Raw genomic sequence first — 16,825 nt, forward strand, 5'->3', positions numbered from 1 at the left:
TTTATGCCTATAATCGAAGATCTACAATCATTGCGTATTATCATTGATGACTTACACACACACTCTTCACGGAAACGTTGCCTCCTATTTTGGATCTTAAGCGAGTCAGCTAAGCTTACACAAGCTCTAGAGAGGGCTATATTCAAAATTTTTCTGTAATATCCAAGCAGTAATAATTGGTCCATAAACGAAAGAAAGTAACCGTCATAGCCCAGACGATTTAAAAGCTAGTGTTAGTGCGTGCGCTACGTAGCGTACAAAAGCGTAGCCTCCTTAAAGGTTCAGTGGAGATAATAGACCGACAAGCGAAGTGCAAGATGTCCACCCACAAGGTGAACGCGTGGCCTTGTTAATGTCGTCAGGAAACACTGGATGCAGGCCGCTTGTGTCCTCTATTATTGGAAGACTACGAGGGAGACCTATGTTCAGCAGTAGTCTTCCTAAGGCTGAAAATCCCACATTGATAAGTAATATAATAAAATTAGCTTACCTGAGCAGCTGGTAAGCCAGCATGCAACTGAAGATGCAGACGAGCACCGCGCTGACCGATAGCGCGAACACTCCCCGCAGGCACCAGTACAGCGCGCCATGTACCACGCCACACTCAGACACTCCCTCGAACACACACCGAACTCCTGACCAAAACCACACACTCTTGACTACTGGTAAATGATCTTATTATATTAGTACTGAAACCGCTTTACTGCGCCTTAGTTATGTGTGTGGCGACACGGGGCGTTGAGTGTCAATCATTCAGTTCCGTCAGTCCCCCGACAACACTCGCAACAGCTACGATATAGCGACATCAGTACCAATATTTATTTATTTATTCCGAGGTCTATAACAACTGACAGATTCATACTTAACGATAAAAACACAATTTAATTAACTGCACCAATAATGAAGAACATATCATTATAAACTCAAATAAGAAATTGAATAGAGAATTGAGTGTACGAAAGTAGAATTAAAAGAAGAAGAGAAACAAAACAGAAGACAAGTGTAGTGTACATATTGGCAATAAGTACCGATTGAAGATGTCCCTGGGCATGGTTGGAATCAACTGGCGATAGCCACAACAATAGATCAAAAAGAAATCTTTAGCAATAACATTATAAAAATCTGCGACTTTTTTGCACCAAAAAAGATGAAATTAGAACGTAGCGGGACACACTATGAATAACTAGCGTGTCTAAATGGCAATAAGGTACAGGTATAGAGCAGTTTTTAAAACCGGCGACAAAGATGACCTAGGGTTTTATTTAGTAGAAGTCCGATGTTACCTTTGCGAGGTCACTGTAACGGAGTTCCCCGTGTATTTTCAAGACAAAAAAGGTTTCTTCCAAAATAACTTTATCACCAATAATGTGTACATTAAATGACATTAGACATACTTACACGATACTTGAAACAGTTTTGGTAAGTATGTCTTGTAACATTTCTAAGGTTACTAAGGCTACTAAAGTTTATGGCGTAGATAATCTCACTATTTACTTAACGCTTATACACTTTGACTTAAAATAATTTCTCAAGATTGTTTTTAAGACATAACCCACCATCATCTTCTGAACCGCTATGTGGTGAATCCGTGGACATGGAATAACAGGTGCAAGTCCGCGTTAATTTCGTATACTCGCAAAACTTTAGCGTCTGCAACCTGTTGACGAAATCACAAGTTAAAAAATTTACAAATCATCTATTTCATTCATCGTCATAATTTCTAGCGTAGGAGGTTCACGGTTGGCCTCCTTCATGTCCTCAATAAGACTGATCGGAAACAGCGTGCACACTGCGTCTTTTCAAGACCGTCGTCTGTCCATTTTATGGATGGACGTCTTACGTAGTGCTATCTATTTATCTGTTCTGCATGCCATGTGGCCTGCCCGCTGCTACTTCAAATGACAGTTAGGTGATATACTTATAGTTTCCACAATGGCAGTTATTAGGTATGGTTATCTATTTTACTCGTTAATTCATATTTTGTATTTATAGATACACAAAAGTGCATTGTATAAGAAGAGTAAACTTCAACTTGGTGTAAATACACATCCCAATATTTTCTCTCTGATTGCTATGCCTTATACAGTGAACTATATTGCTTAATATATGCAATGTACTTAGCGAATACACTTAGCGAATATTAGTTTGTTGACAATATAGAATTATGTAAAATTAAAATCAAAATTTTTTATTTGTAAGTACTAGACAGATATATCTATTGTTATCTAAAAATCACCTGGTATGTTTATTAAAGATTAGGTTATGAATACATTCCATATTCAAAAAGTCATGCTATCTTACATTTCAAACTTCTTCGAAAAAATAATAATCAGCGGTGTCGATTTAGATGGTAAAGCATAGGGTGTTTTTACTTCATCATATTTAACGCTCTATGTCTTTGTAAAATAGACAAACATATCAAACTCTTAAAAATTAACAAAAAAAAATAGTTGTTTACGAAATTAAAATATGCGATACTCACTTGTTCATATGAATAACAGTGGTTGTAATTGTAACCAACACACATGTCAATGCGCATACCAGACAACATGCACCGACAACTTTGATCTGGAAAAGAAATTCTTTATAAGAAAATTTATACAATAAAAACTTTTTGAAGTGTAGCGAAAAATCTTTTTCAGTTTTATTTTAGTACAAAAACATAAAAGTACATCGTGGAAATACATATAGCAACGTAACCTTATAATTTTATGTGACGGCTTATGAAACTTATTTTAAACAACAAGCGTGTTGAAAATGAGATATATGATATATGATGAGATGATAGATGATAAGTTATAATTTTAGACGTTTCTATCTTTTAAAATTTATGGTAAATATTTTTTATGTGTTATAATGTGTCTGTATCTGTTCATAATATATAATATTTCTTGGTAAAATAATTTTTAAACTTAAAAAATCATACTTTCCTAGAGTTGAAGTGTTAGTTTATGAGTGTGATTTGCATCAAATAAAAAAATGGAGAGGAACTATTAACTACACCTGTCTATTCGCAGAAAGAGGGACTCGCTCTCCTAAAGCATTTTAGGAATTTTGAACAATTCAAGTGAAAAAAAAAAGTTAAGAAAGCTGAGATACACATACTTTTCTTACCATATAGCTGTACCGATTTCTTCTGCGCGCCAAACTCATTATACAAACACCAGTCAACACCAACTGTAAGATGTTAAACAGTTTATAAACGATAACTACTGTTCTTATTTGCAATCAATTCATTTCTTATTTGGAAACAAGATAGTGGAAATTTTATAATTTAATTCGAATGTAGTAATACAGGGCGATCCAGTGGCTGAACATAAATCAGGTGAGTGGGCCAGCTGCGAACATTTCCAGACTCGTATAAAACATACCAAAATGGCCACAAACAGAAATTATTGCCAGTGATTGCTTTAAAAGTGTATCTTCATGAAAAAAATCAACTGAATAGAGAGAGAGAAAATTAAGAAACAATAACTAAGAAATTCTACGACTAATAAAAAGAAACAACGCTCGAATTTTTATATATAGGATTCCTATTAATTAAGTCAAGGCGCAATAGAGGGTTCGATATTATTTAAGAACATAGATGTAACCCGTTTTTAAAAATAGTATCGTGCAAAAAGTAAATGAACTATATCAACTTAGAGATTTTATTTCTGTTATTATGTTCACATATCTATGCATTTTAACCTTTTTTCAAGTTATCGTAACTCTCTTATAAACGATAGATAAAAACTCATGCAACAAAGATCTTTAAAATAAAATTGAATATTTTGTCAAAACAAATTTAACCAACCGTGTGAAAAATAAGGAAATTAATTTTCTCGGATTATCCTTAACGTGCCCTGTCACCCCACTTTGACTTGACGTTGATTTATGGAACACCAGCATGTGTAATATGACGTTATAAATAATAATTTACTGTTTTATATAATCATATATCAAAACAAAAAGTCTATTATTTTTAATAAACTGAACATTAGTACAAATATCTTCTAACATATTTAATTGTACAATCTATTATTTGAAACCTGTTTGCAAAGTTAATGTTTGTTATAAATGTCAGGTTCTCGATTGACGAGCCGGGAGATGCGCACAATAGATATCTGAAGTTAAAGACATATGTCGACGTATATCGACGGCGAATAAATGTTTAAAAAATCATTAATAAAAAAACTTAAAACCTATTTAAAGTAATAGCCTACCATAGCCGCAGGTACCGCCGCCGGCACCGTTTCTAAATGCTGAGGCGAAGCAGTGTAAGCTCGTAGAAGAATATGCTGAGCTGCTAGAAGTCCTCCGAGGGCAGCCGCCAACGCACCACAACCCACGCACCACCAGGCGTACTTCCTCCGCCGACACGAGTTGTCATTTCCATTGCATCCCACAGAGGCTGGAAAAAATATATGATCAAGAGTTTCACCAATGAATTATGAAAAAAAAGTCATTGCATATATTTTATACTAAAACTAAACGTCATTGTTCTATTTGTCAGAGCTTTTGGGCTTTCGCAGAAGATCCAACCACCTAACTGATGCTCAGACACAGAATCTTACGCCTCGAATTTAGTACTTATTATACACAAATGAAATTTTAAGATTTCCAGCATCTTATTACTAAATAACAAGAACACGAACAGTTATTCTAAACTCAATTATAAATGTTTGCTATAATTATATGTGGCAGCGCTTCTGGAGTTAGGTCTAGGGCTAACGTTTCCTAAAGCAGTAGCAATGTTAGTAAGGCCTGTAACAACCGAAGTAGAGGTTCAGCCCTCTCCGGCGCCTCTAACTCTGAATGCTATTGAATTCTCTCAGTACGCACATATACTGAATCTGAAGCTCATGCTGAGACCACTTCGCGGGCGTCACCTCGTCTACCCCAGCTGTCTAAAAGTTCGGCAGCTCGCCAATCCGGTAATAATGATAATATATAGCTTCGGCTCACCGAAGCTCCCGAAGGAGCCCTAGTGCTTTGCTACTTAAAAAGTCTAGACTAAGGATAAGCGCCCTCTGCATTCTGCCTGCTTAAGTCCGCTAAATCTATAAATGCTACTGGGTAGTGATCTTAAATCAAAAAAAGCATGTTTATTATTAATAAAATAATGTCAGGATGCGTTTTATTTACATGAAAAGCTTAAATATTATACAAATATGTTATTCAATATTTATTATAATTTTCACTAAATGTGCAGTAAAATTTATTTTCCAATTAATTAATATTAATCAATTTCAAATATCCTATCACAAATTAAAAAATAGATAAAATAAAACTTTGTTACTCATATACTTGACAGACATAAGGAATTTATAATAAGGATTGTGAATCTTTAAACATTTTGAATTTCAATTGCTTTTCAAAAATATTGTATACGAGTATATTCTACTATTACTGTTACAATAACATTTGCTTTAGATTTTCATGTGAATAGTTTTAAAATTTTTATCTAAAATTATAATTTTAGCTAAAAAAAAGCTGATAGTTCTGGTTTTAATATAAAATAAAGATTGTAGAACAATCTGTCAATTTTACTGAGAATTAAAATAATTATTACCTCAAGTACACCTTAATTATTTTGCAAATACTGAAATTCAAAATAAATAAGATAAACTTGTATAAGCATATAATTGATTTGTAGTTATAATGAATCAATTTACCAAAATATGGAGGTGGCGGAACATAATGCTGGGCCACGTCTGCTGCTATTGTTGATTGAGGTGTAGTAGACACTTGATATTGTAAAACCTGCATAATGCTGCACATTTGCATATCCTTTTAATTTTCAAAATATGTATTTCAACACAAATTTACTTTATGAAAATATTATAAACACTCGAGTCCTTTTCTTTATCATGGTAATTTAGGATTTTAATATAAACTGTTAATTTGAACAAAATTTAAAAAATCATAAACATGAAACGCCACATTCAAAATACGCGCCATTCAACGAATCGATATTTACAACACACACAAACATGATAGAGAACAATGACCTTTTAAAACGAAACAAACAAATAATATATTATATGTAACACACACTGTTTCTCTATGTAATGATAACAAATGAACACAGTTATTCCGTTTTCACTTTTTGAATATATAGTTTTTATTCACTATTCACAATTTACTTTAATTTCCCTCCATTATTTATATGTTATATATTTGTTTTTACATTTTATTCATTTAATATCACTCAATATATAACACTTTCCATGATATATTATAAGAGCGAAAAGCAAATGTTATATAAAGTATTTAACATACAAATATAGGTTACATTCTTTATTAATACGTTTACGAGTGTCGACTAGGTTATGTGTTCTGACAATGGCTAAGCCGCGCAGAAGCAATGCGTGCTTTATAGCGCTGCAGGTAAAAAGGTCGTAAATTAAACGAAACCGAATGTGACTTATGGATTTTACCGCGGACTTATACACACAATTTAGCAACGACTACGTCCTCCCACGGACAATTCTTCATTGACAAAAATAGTCCTATTCTTAAATGTAAAAGCAGTAATAATGATTTTTTATTTGATGCACAGGTAGAAACTTTGTACAAGGTCTATTGTTAACTTTGTCAAAGTAATGTTTTTTTTGACACACACCTGCGTATGAACTGATAGCCAAATTTCAATTGTGTCGGTTTTGTAAAAGTGAAGCTATTGTGCAATGGTGAATACCAAACCGAAATTATTGATTGTTACAGATAGTTTTCAATTTAGGTATATAAAAAACATCTCTTTTGACGTTATGGTTATAACTCGGTCATAAAATCGAATGCATATGATAAAATCGCGCATGATTTTCAAAATTTATGCGCCATAATTGTTTTGGTTAAAAAGATCCAGGTAAATATAAATGTATATTAATAACATAACTTTTCTAAGCAAAGGCGCCACGTCTTACTCTTGACTTATTTTCATTTAAATTAATACATTTTTTTCTACTACTCTACAAATATTTGGACAATAATCTGTATATAACACATATAAATAACAAGATGGAAGGTCACAAAATCCACTGAAATTTTTACTGATAAATGATACAGGTATGATAGACGAACAATAACAATATTTAAAAAAAAACACAATGTTATAGAGTTAACGGAAACAATAAAGAATATAAATTAATAGGTAATTTTAATAAAGACCTTATGGAATAAATTCCTCATAAAGAATTTATTTTATATCTTTTTAAACTAATTATAGATATAAAAAAAATCGATGTCGTAAAACTGCCTGCTACAATTAGTATATGTAACAATTATAGAACTCATATAAGTACCGTGTGAAAAGTTGTTGGATAAAGGTCTCTAACTATTATTTACCGCTATTATTTTTTTTTCAAAAATAACTAAGTACAGTTCCAAATTTGTTAATTTATTTAGCTAAGTTAAAAGTTATTTAGCTGAGTTTAAAGGCGATAAGTTTTGTATATTAAAATCCTTAGTAAATATGACTTGCGTATAACAATAATCATCATCATTCACTGCTGGACATGGGGGGCTTCCCCGTAGATTTCCAACTGGTCCTTTTAGAAGCGGCCTACATACAACGTTTCGATCAACCAATGCGCGAACGTCAGACGGTACGATTGCCGGTCTTAAATCTCCAGAACTTTAAGGCCCCGGGGCTATCTGTTCTGCGCGCTGTTACCTGTCCACTACCACTTCAACTTGCCAATCGGTTATGTCGGTTCGTTTCGTTCGTCAACGAATTTCCATTTCTGATTCGATTTCCCACAGAAAACGTACCCTTCTCCGTAGCTCGTTGACCGACAGTGAGTTTGCAAATGAGGCCAGAGTGAGAAAACATTTTTATATGCCGTATAACAAAAATGAACATCATTAATTAAATAACTACCAACTTTACTTAGAAGTAACACTTCACTTTTTTCATTTTTATTCATACTAAACTTCGTACATGTTTCTCACTCCGCATTGAGCATTGAAACTTCATAACGATATTTTTATTTTGCAAAGTTTTAATTAAAAACGCTGTGTTCACATAAATTTTATTTTGTGCAGAATTATAAATTTATCTCTTGGCTGTGCAAAGAAGGCATACTGGTTGATAAGTCAATGTTTTTTATATACAAGCTATAACCTCAATCAATGTAATTCAATTTCATGCAAGTTCTTCTAATGACTTCGGTGAAATAGTCGAAATTTAAATGAAAGAGAGCTTATTGGACTCGTTAACCTTAAAATAATGTATTTAAAATGATATTAAAGTTAATATTGGTAAAATACTATAGATATTCAGATTAAGTTACATAATATTGTAAGATTCTTTTTTAAAGACCCCTGCTATTGGAGCTCTATCATATTTATGGGACAGGGCATTACAATCTGATTAATAATAAATAACATCCTTAACTAATATGTACATTTAATTTCACATTTTATAAACAATTTTTGCTAATTCACTAAAATTTTCTGTTTTATTTATTTTCTCTTTATTTATTCAACATTAGTGTTTTACTTTGATATTGTAAGATAATGTGTCTATAACAATGTTGGCGTGGATAGATTTAATTATTGGATTACAAATATTAATGAGGTATTTAACTTACATTTAATAACACTGTGATCTGATACACTCCCGTGCGATAATAAATGTAATGTATTCATTTTGGTGAAAAGTATCTAAGAACTAGACCAATGCAATAAAACTAATGCTTAAGGCGTTATATCAAGGATTTGTTGATTAATGAAAAGTAGACGTAGTTTTGATATTTGTATAATAAATAACTGGAAAAATTAATTAGTTTCGATAAATAATTAGAACATCCATTTTTTTAGCTTTGGTTAGGTTAGATTTCTCTCACACCGTGCAAAGATAACCACGCGTGTGGTTTATGAGGTTAGGTAGGAATCCTACATAACCCTGACCTTCCTTCAGAAGCAGGGTATCTTGTGCATTTAGAAGATTTCGCCCCGAAACGCAAAAAAAGCGCAAATGTAGATTACTTACTTAACATTTAACTAACGACTAGTACAAAAATATGGATCGAGTCAGTATAGAAAAAGATAGTCACCGATTTCATCAAGGCAATTCAAGACGGATACGACCAAAGAACAAACCAAAGAACCAAAAAATACCCTTATATAAATAATTCTAGTATAAAATACTAAAGAATATTTATAACTGATTTATCTTTATGTTTAGTATGGCCAAGTTTAAGCGACATCCTAAAAGAAAAACAATCAAAGGTCACGCCAACCAGTAAACGCTGTATCGAAATGTAAATCCTTGTTCACAATAATTTCACGACTTTAAGCTCAGTACAACAAGTAATAACGTATACAAACCATTGGTCCTTCTGTTCGTTGCTGCTAGGACGCTTGTAGGCGGACGAGGGGGGAGGGCAGGAGGAGTGTCGGCTTTTGCGGGGGCCGGGGGTCCGGGCTCGTCTGCACATGCGTACTGAGCTGTCGACGGCTTGCATGTGCAGGCTACTTGGTACTGAAAAGTTATGACAAATCGAATTAAAAAATTATATTCATATAAACAAGAAATGTTTACAAGACTACAGTAGACATAAAAGCTTCAAAGAAGTGAATCTATAGCACATTTATTAGCAAAAAGCTTTAAGGCTGTTTCACCTTTTTACAATCAACTTTTATAAAGTGATCTCTGTGAAATGTGTTCCAATAATTTATTTTGTCTATTCGATTGCGACTGACAAATAACTCCTGGCTGTACAAAGTCTGCAAGGATAGAAAGTAAACAATTTGTAATTTTAATATGGAGAATAAGTTAAGCTTTTTCTTACTGTATTAACATTACATTATTTATTAATTTGGAAACCATTGATTTTTGTATTGACCACAAATGACCATTTAATTTACTCCTTTAAAGCTTTTAATACTATAGCCAACAACTGCATAATTATTAAGAATGGTGAAAATTATGCTAAATTTCTAATCCTATCTTCATCAGATGTAGTCATAAGCAGAGATTGGATATTAGGATGCAAATTTACCAAAAGTTGTAAGGTTAGCTTATTATGGAAAGAACTTTTACATCGAGTAACATTCATCATGACCAATGGGAAAGATAATAGATACCTACAGACTGCAAATAGTAGACGTTATTAATTTATCTATTGATTATTCATTGAAGTCCCCTCAATAATGTCTTAGACAGAAACTAACTTTAGGCAAATATGCATCCATTATTTCTCACTCTTTTGTAATACCGCTTTTATTTAAATATTGTTTTTTTAAATCATTACTAAATATATAAAAAATACATACTTTTTGTTTGTTAAAGTAGTCTGTATTGTAAGAAGTTACGTATAAATGCATTTGTAACGAAATTTTCACTTACCATCGCATTGAAGATCACACTTTTTAATTACTGCCTAAAAGTCAAAACTTGATTTTACGATCTAGTTACTCAATAATAACTCATACGTGAGATTTATCTAGTATATTAATGTCTGCAACAGCTTGTGGTGATATTTTTAGAACGAATGTTAATTTGTTAAAGTACCTTATGTAGATCGGAAGTGACGGAGGCGCTAGTGTCGCATTCGGGACACGCATCAGGAACGGGCGAACTTCGCGCCGACGTCACATCCGCCAGCGACATCACGTTGCTTGAACTGCAATTAAAATAAACAATGATTAATACCTTAAACCCTCTTTTGAAGATGGTAATTTAATATATTACAGTAATCATCGAAGTGATCAAAACTAAATATATATTGTACAAATATTATACACTCAGAAATATTTTACTTTAAAATACATTTTCTGTTGAACTGCCATGTGTGAAGTAATAGCACAGCGGCAGAAGACTGAAAATAGCGATCGTAGGTTACGGGTTTGATTCCCGGGATACAACCTTATGTAATTCATACTTTACGCAGTCTTATGTATTCACCATAAACCTATACAATTAAAGTATCAAAAACATAATGAGTAAATATCTAAAACTAACTTGAATTCTAACTAACAATAAAAAATTAAAAAACTAAATTGAATTCCTTTTTTTAACATACTTATAGCAATTGCGTCGAGTCACACATGATTATTACTAAAAAAAACTGGACGCATACCATATTTTACGTTAGTACATTGTTCCCAGCAAAAACAATATGGCGTCCACAGCTGACCGTCTACATCCTGCCAGCTGTCACTCGACTTTGAAGTTAAAGAGCTATGCATCTATATTTTACGGATGAATTATTGATTTCATTTATAATCAATTTTAAAATCGTGTAATACAAATAAAAGTTGTAATAATATTATTAATTATTATTAAATAATTAGACAGTATAGGCCGAATAGGAACACTGACGGGAATCGAAAAAAAAACAAATAATTGTTTTTAATTCTAAATTAAATCCGTGAAACAAGCCTAAATACAGTGGTTTAATTTCTTATCTTCTATCAGCTTACTAAAACCATCAGAGAATGTTAAACAGAGGATAACTGATAGTTGGCCAGATAGACTCAACTCGACCGTGAAACCTTTAACGCAGATCATCGGGCAGCGGTTCAATAACCCATGAAGCGGCTACAATATCCAAAAAGAGTCAAATTACCCCAAAAGTCTAAGAGTTAAAGTACGTGGGAACCCACCACTTAACAATTACTCTTGAAAACCATCCCAATGAAAGCATTCATGAAGAGAGTAACGACCTTCAGCAATGAGGGTTACGATGTGAGAAGAAGAAACACCTGTCAGAGCTAGCTGCTAGTGTTAAAAATGTCACAAGAAACAAGTTGGTCAAAACACTAATGTACACCGTGTCATATTTGTAATTATGTCGTAACTGAAAACAGTATGTTTATTATGACAATAAACTCATTGCTAGCCATTCCTTCTCCAATAATGACAGACAATAGAAACATCTATTAGATATTGTGTTTAAGGATCCCAAGTGGTGACCAAGAGCCGGTAGTAGATAGTAGTAGGCCACCCACTAGGTGGACCGACATAGTCAATGTCGCTGGATACAAGCAGCTCAAGAACGGTCATCTTGGCGATATTTGGAAATGGCCTTGTAGTTGGCGCCTATCGCTTAAAATGATAATGACGTAGTTGTGTTTTAAAACGCGTCACAGCGTGAGAGATTGGATAAACTGTACTTTCTTTGCAACATATAAATTTAATTAGAGCTATTAATGAAATATTTAACGTAATTAGATTGACATATTGAAATAAATTTATCATTAGGAGTACCAAAATTTTGTCCTCTCTTATAATGATATTGCAAATACTTCGAAAAAATTCAAAAGTTTCTAAAGAATATTTTACTTCTATGTCTGTATCTGATAAATAGAATAGACTTGTTTATTTTAAACTAACGGATATTTACAGTCGCTATAATCACCGTTGCGTTGCGGTACGATAAAAAATAGAATCAAAATAAAAACCGAAACGTATACACATACACATCAAAAGTGAGCGGTTTTTTAGTTTTACTATAATTGCAGGGATATTGGACAAATGTCTATGTTAATAGCACTTTACGAATATGAAGAAGACGGCTTTGATTTTTTTGCTTTTGGCTTTTAGGATGGACTTCCGCAAGGTAACGCCTGATTCCATTAAATATTTAAGAAGACTTTGATTCACGCCACAAACCTTTAGTAGTTTTGTTTTGGTTTGTTTACTAATTTACATGGTTGATATTATAACGAAACTTTGTTAAATTTTATTTGAAAAGAGCAATTGTTAAGTTTCTGGTCGACTCTTCTCAGCATATCAGCAATCGGAGCTGGTGGATTTATTACTTACAATGTTAAAATAATCGATGACGCAAATGCGTGTTAATGAAAAAAAATGTATTTTGAATGTTGAATAAATGAAGCAGTGACAACGCGGAGACTTGCAACGAAATCCCGTGATGACGTAATGTATTTCAAAGCAATGTACACTAACCAAAGTAATTAAAAACAAATATAAAACATTAAGCGAACTAATAGGGAAGGAGTAAGCCACTCCTTAAGACAAAACATTGGAACATGTTGACAAACCACTCCCGCGTGTACATTGCAAGGTCAACGACCGCAGGCAATCATTCAATCATAATACCGTGTAAACGAGTATTGCTCTGCTCAAGTGTGAGTTTAATGAAGGAATTAATCTTCCTTTGCTTATCTACACATTAAACTGTTTCCGCCAAATATGACTGAATCAAACATTAAAAATTTTTCATTGTATATTTCATTTATATTACGAAATTAAAAACAAAAGAATAAAGATTAAGAAAGAATGTTTTTGTTATTAATGATCCAAAAATTAGTCTATAACAATTTAAATTAGATCAAGTATTCAAATAAAGTCAATTACATAGATTTTTCGAGAAAATTGTTCAATAATCTGGTTGAATGATTGTTATATAAGTAATTTAATCGGAAAATGAATATACTTACTAGTTAGTCCACATTATACGCATCATAAATGTAAATAAATTTATAAACCTTTAATCTATATTAACTTTGTGGTATATAGGCTTTAAATATATGGTTATATAGAATAACTGTATTAAATTATAAACATTAGATTGTGAAATTCCGTGGTCTGATTCAAAACGCACGATAATGGTCAGTTTGGTAAATATGTTCTCATTATCACACAATGTCTCCCGTAATTAGTCTTTTATCTATTAAACGAGACCCTAACTTTTGTAAGTACATTTCTTTGTAATGAATATTTAACACGCAAACACAAGTTGAAACTATTAGATTCCTTTAAACATTTGTCGAAATTGTTAACCATAACATGACTGAGAGGCAAGCACTTTTGTACTATTGTTTGGTAATTTTGAGATGAACCGAAAACAATACAGACTTTATTCACGATACATACTTTGCACAACAAACAGAATTTTAATAATATCACTACTGGTATACGTGTAAAAATAGATAACTTTTTATAGTGGTATTGAATACAACAGAATTTTCTGGGAATATGAGAATTCAGAATTTATTTCAAAAGCTGTATGTTTTGTTTTTCTCTTGATATTGACGAATGTTGTTTCTTACTTGGCATACCCTGCTTCACTGGGTTTGAGAAGGCAGAGAGCTGAAAACGCATATGGGTGAATGTCCTGCGCTTGCCGGTGTGTGGCCTCTGCTACAAAAGATTAAAGTCCCAGAGGACATCTGTTCTAGCCGCTGGACTATATCGATTATTTGCGTTCTTCTACCGATCTTTCTAGAAATCCCGTGCTTAGCCAACTCTATCTCTTTGATAGCATATGACCTTGCCGATTAAGCCTGAAGTGAGAAACCATGTGCTTTTAAAAAAAAATAAACTATAACCTTTATCGCTTATAGCGGAAAAAGCCCCTCGGGCTAGCACCAACTGCGTCTGAAGAAACTAAATATTCAGAACAAAACAGAAAGTCATGTATGAAGAAGACATAGAATTATCTAGAAACGCAGATGACATAGCGACAATTTTATTCCTCAACATATCTCTCATTTTATTATGTAACAACAGTAATGTAACATAACTGGTTGAACAGCAGACCAGTTCTGTAGACTTTGTGGTTAAACAAGTACAGGTAAGTTAATAGCACAACTAACTGGCGGCTTAAGAATTGATCGACTCCATTCATACCACAAATTCAACTCATATTTTATTAAACCGCAATAGTGTAACAGTACCGTAACAAAACAAATATAAAAATGCTTTTACAACACTAATCGTCTACACAAAACGCTTATAATAAGTTTCCTAAACTTTAGACTAAATTATTTTAAACTAAGATTTATTATGAAGGTTACCAAAAAAATATTAAGAAACGTCACTCTAAATTTAAACATACCAGAATTTGTTTAAATGTAACATATTCTATCTATAAAAATTCTTTTGAATTTGGAACAAATCTCTGATCTCACACAAGTGCTCCCAAAAATGCAATGAAAAAAATTTATCCACATGTTTGCCAAACTACTCAGGTATGAAATTTTATTATTCACATGTTATACAACAATGAACCTTACGGCTGCAAATTTTAAATATAATTCAGGGAATTGTCTGCTCATTCGTGCGTCCCTGATATGCCTATAGCCAACTAAAAAAATGGTTGAAGATGTTTCACGGTTGCACGACAGAGAAAACCGTGAAATAAAAATTTAATTTAAACCTAAAGTCGTGACACTGGTCCACGACTATTTAGAAATTTAATAAAAATATCTTGTAGTCTATTTTTTAATAAATAACAAAAAATATAGGCTATAAAAATTATACTCATATTTTTAATATTAAATTTTAATTGTTAAATGATTAGTATGTTGTTATACTATTATACAACTTGCTTAGCTAGAGAACAGAGAGATGCAACTTGCGATCGTTGGTAGCGGGTTCGATACCCAGGATACAATCTTCTATAATATACACTTGGAGCATTAATTATATAGGATTGCTAATGCTCACTAACAAGTTTCCAGAGCATGGGCAGCGTTGTCCTCAGCGTTACATAATACCACACTGCGATCGCCAACCCGCCTGCCAAGCTTGGCAATTGCAGTAAATCCCCATAGATATCTTTCCAGCGGGCATCTATGAGCTGAAACGACGACGACTCTTTGCTTGTATATTGTTAAGCATTTCTTAACCTTAGTGATATCTTAATTGATCAACTTCATATACAATTTGGTCTACTAAAATGACGCATAAAAAGGTAAGGAAAATGTTATTTTATTTATTAAAATGTAATTTTATTTATATAAATTTTTCACAAAGGTATTTTTGTTGTCAGGTTTACAATATTACATAAATATTTATATCTATATTGTACAGAGTGATTTGTCACAGGTGTAGAAGCTTTAAACGTATTGCGTACAAAGCTTTTTAAAACATTTGGATTACAACATATTAATATTAATTTACTTAGTAGAGTAATTGACCCGTCGCATCATAATGAAAAAAATAATGTATCATATTCCGTAGTGGTAATTTTATACAGAGTGGCTGGAATTCGGCGCCATAATTTTAAAGCTTCCACTTGATAAATGATCTGTACATTCACCATTTTAAAACTTTAATATCTATAACCTTTATATATTCAGGTAAAAATTTCACTTTCCTTTCTTAAAAAGTACACAAATTGTCCATCTTCCCATGAATACAAAAGGTGTTGTATATTAATTTTTCGTTTCAAATTGTTGAAGGCTATTTCATCATCATGAGAAAGTTAAATGACATACAATTGAGAATGTCAGCGCAATCGTTGCGAGACGAAATTTCAATTGTCACGTGAAATATACATGAACCCCTTTTGACATAATTATATGTGCTTAATTTTCTTTTATATTTCTAAAGTTTCACACGATAAAGCTACATGTAGTTTTATCGTAATCATATGCTGAACCACAATAAAACAATTGCGTTCTTTTTTCAAAATACTTTTGTTATAGTACAGACACTTTCGTCTTTAAGAAAATTCGTGGTTTATAAATGTACTTTATTTACAACTACAATGTATTAGTATCAGTTAACCCGTTTGAATGGTTGATATTATAAAGTACACATCAAACATTGTTAAATTTCATTTAAAAAGAACAACTGTTGAGTTTATGACGAACTTTACTTTGGAGATTGGCATTCGACAGCCGGTGGGAGCTTACTTCTAATATTAAAATGCGCGATTTAAAAGTACGAGTACATGTAAAGGCCTGCTGTAATAGTTATATTTTAATTCGGTCGGTAACATAGCCTGCTGCTGGGGCCGTAAAGTTCAAGAGTTGTGACCACTAAGCGGCAAGCAAATCGTAGACAATACACCCACAAGGTGGACAGACGGTCTAGGTGAATTCTTCGTTAGACTCTGAATGCAGGGCGCTTTCAACTGGT

General features: G+C 32.7%; 1 protein-coding gene across 4 annotated transcripts in view; it reads right to left on the reverse strand.

Annotated features, from left to right (window-relative positions):
- Positions 1 to 16,825, reverse strand: part of LOC137922805 (uncharacterized) — a 32,618-nt gene that overhangs the window by 11,549 nt on the left and 4,244 nt on the right. The window contains exons 2-8 of one of the 4 annotated variants that reach the window (XM_068765878.1): positions 10,502 to 10,613; positions 9,316 to 9,469; positions 4,206 to 4,393; positions 3,115 to 3,177; positions 2,483 to 2,568; positions 1,557 to 1,657; positions 491 to 635 (exon numbers count right to left, since the gene is read on the reverse strand). In XM_068765878.1, coding sequence (XP_068621979.1) covers positions 491 to 635; positions 1,557 to 1,657; positions 2,483 to 2,568; positions 3,115 to 3,177; positions 4,206 to 4,393; positions 9,316 to 9,469; positions 10,502 to 10,600 — 836 coding nt within the window. In that variant the 5' untranslated portion in view covers positions 10,601 to 10,613. Of the gene's footprint in view, positions 1 to 490; positions 636 to 1,556; positions 1,658 to 2,482; positions 2,569 to 3,105; positions 3,178 to 4,205; positions 4,394 to 5,657; positions 5,746 to 9,315; positions 9,470 to 10,501; positions 10,614 to 16,825 lie in introns of those variants that run through there. The other 3 variants (XM_068765877.1, XM_068765876.1, XM_068765879.1) reach the window with 3 other exon arrangements.

The sequence above is a fragment of the Battus philenor genome, unplaced genomic scaffold (assembly GCF_028537555.1).
Source record: "Battus philenor isolate CCGP_79_NKW_IND1 unplaced genomic scaffold, ilBatPhil1.0.hap1 SCAF_20, whole genome shotgun sequence".
Classification (NCBI taxonomy): domain Eukaryota; kingdom Metazoa; phylum Arthropoda; class Insecta; order Lepidoptera; family Papilionidae; genus Battus; species Battus philenor.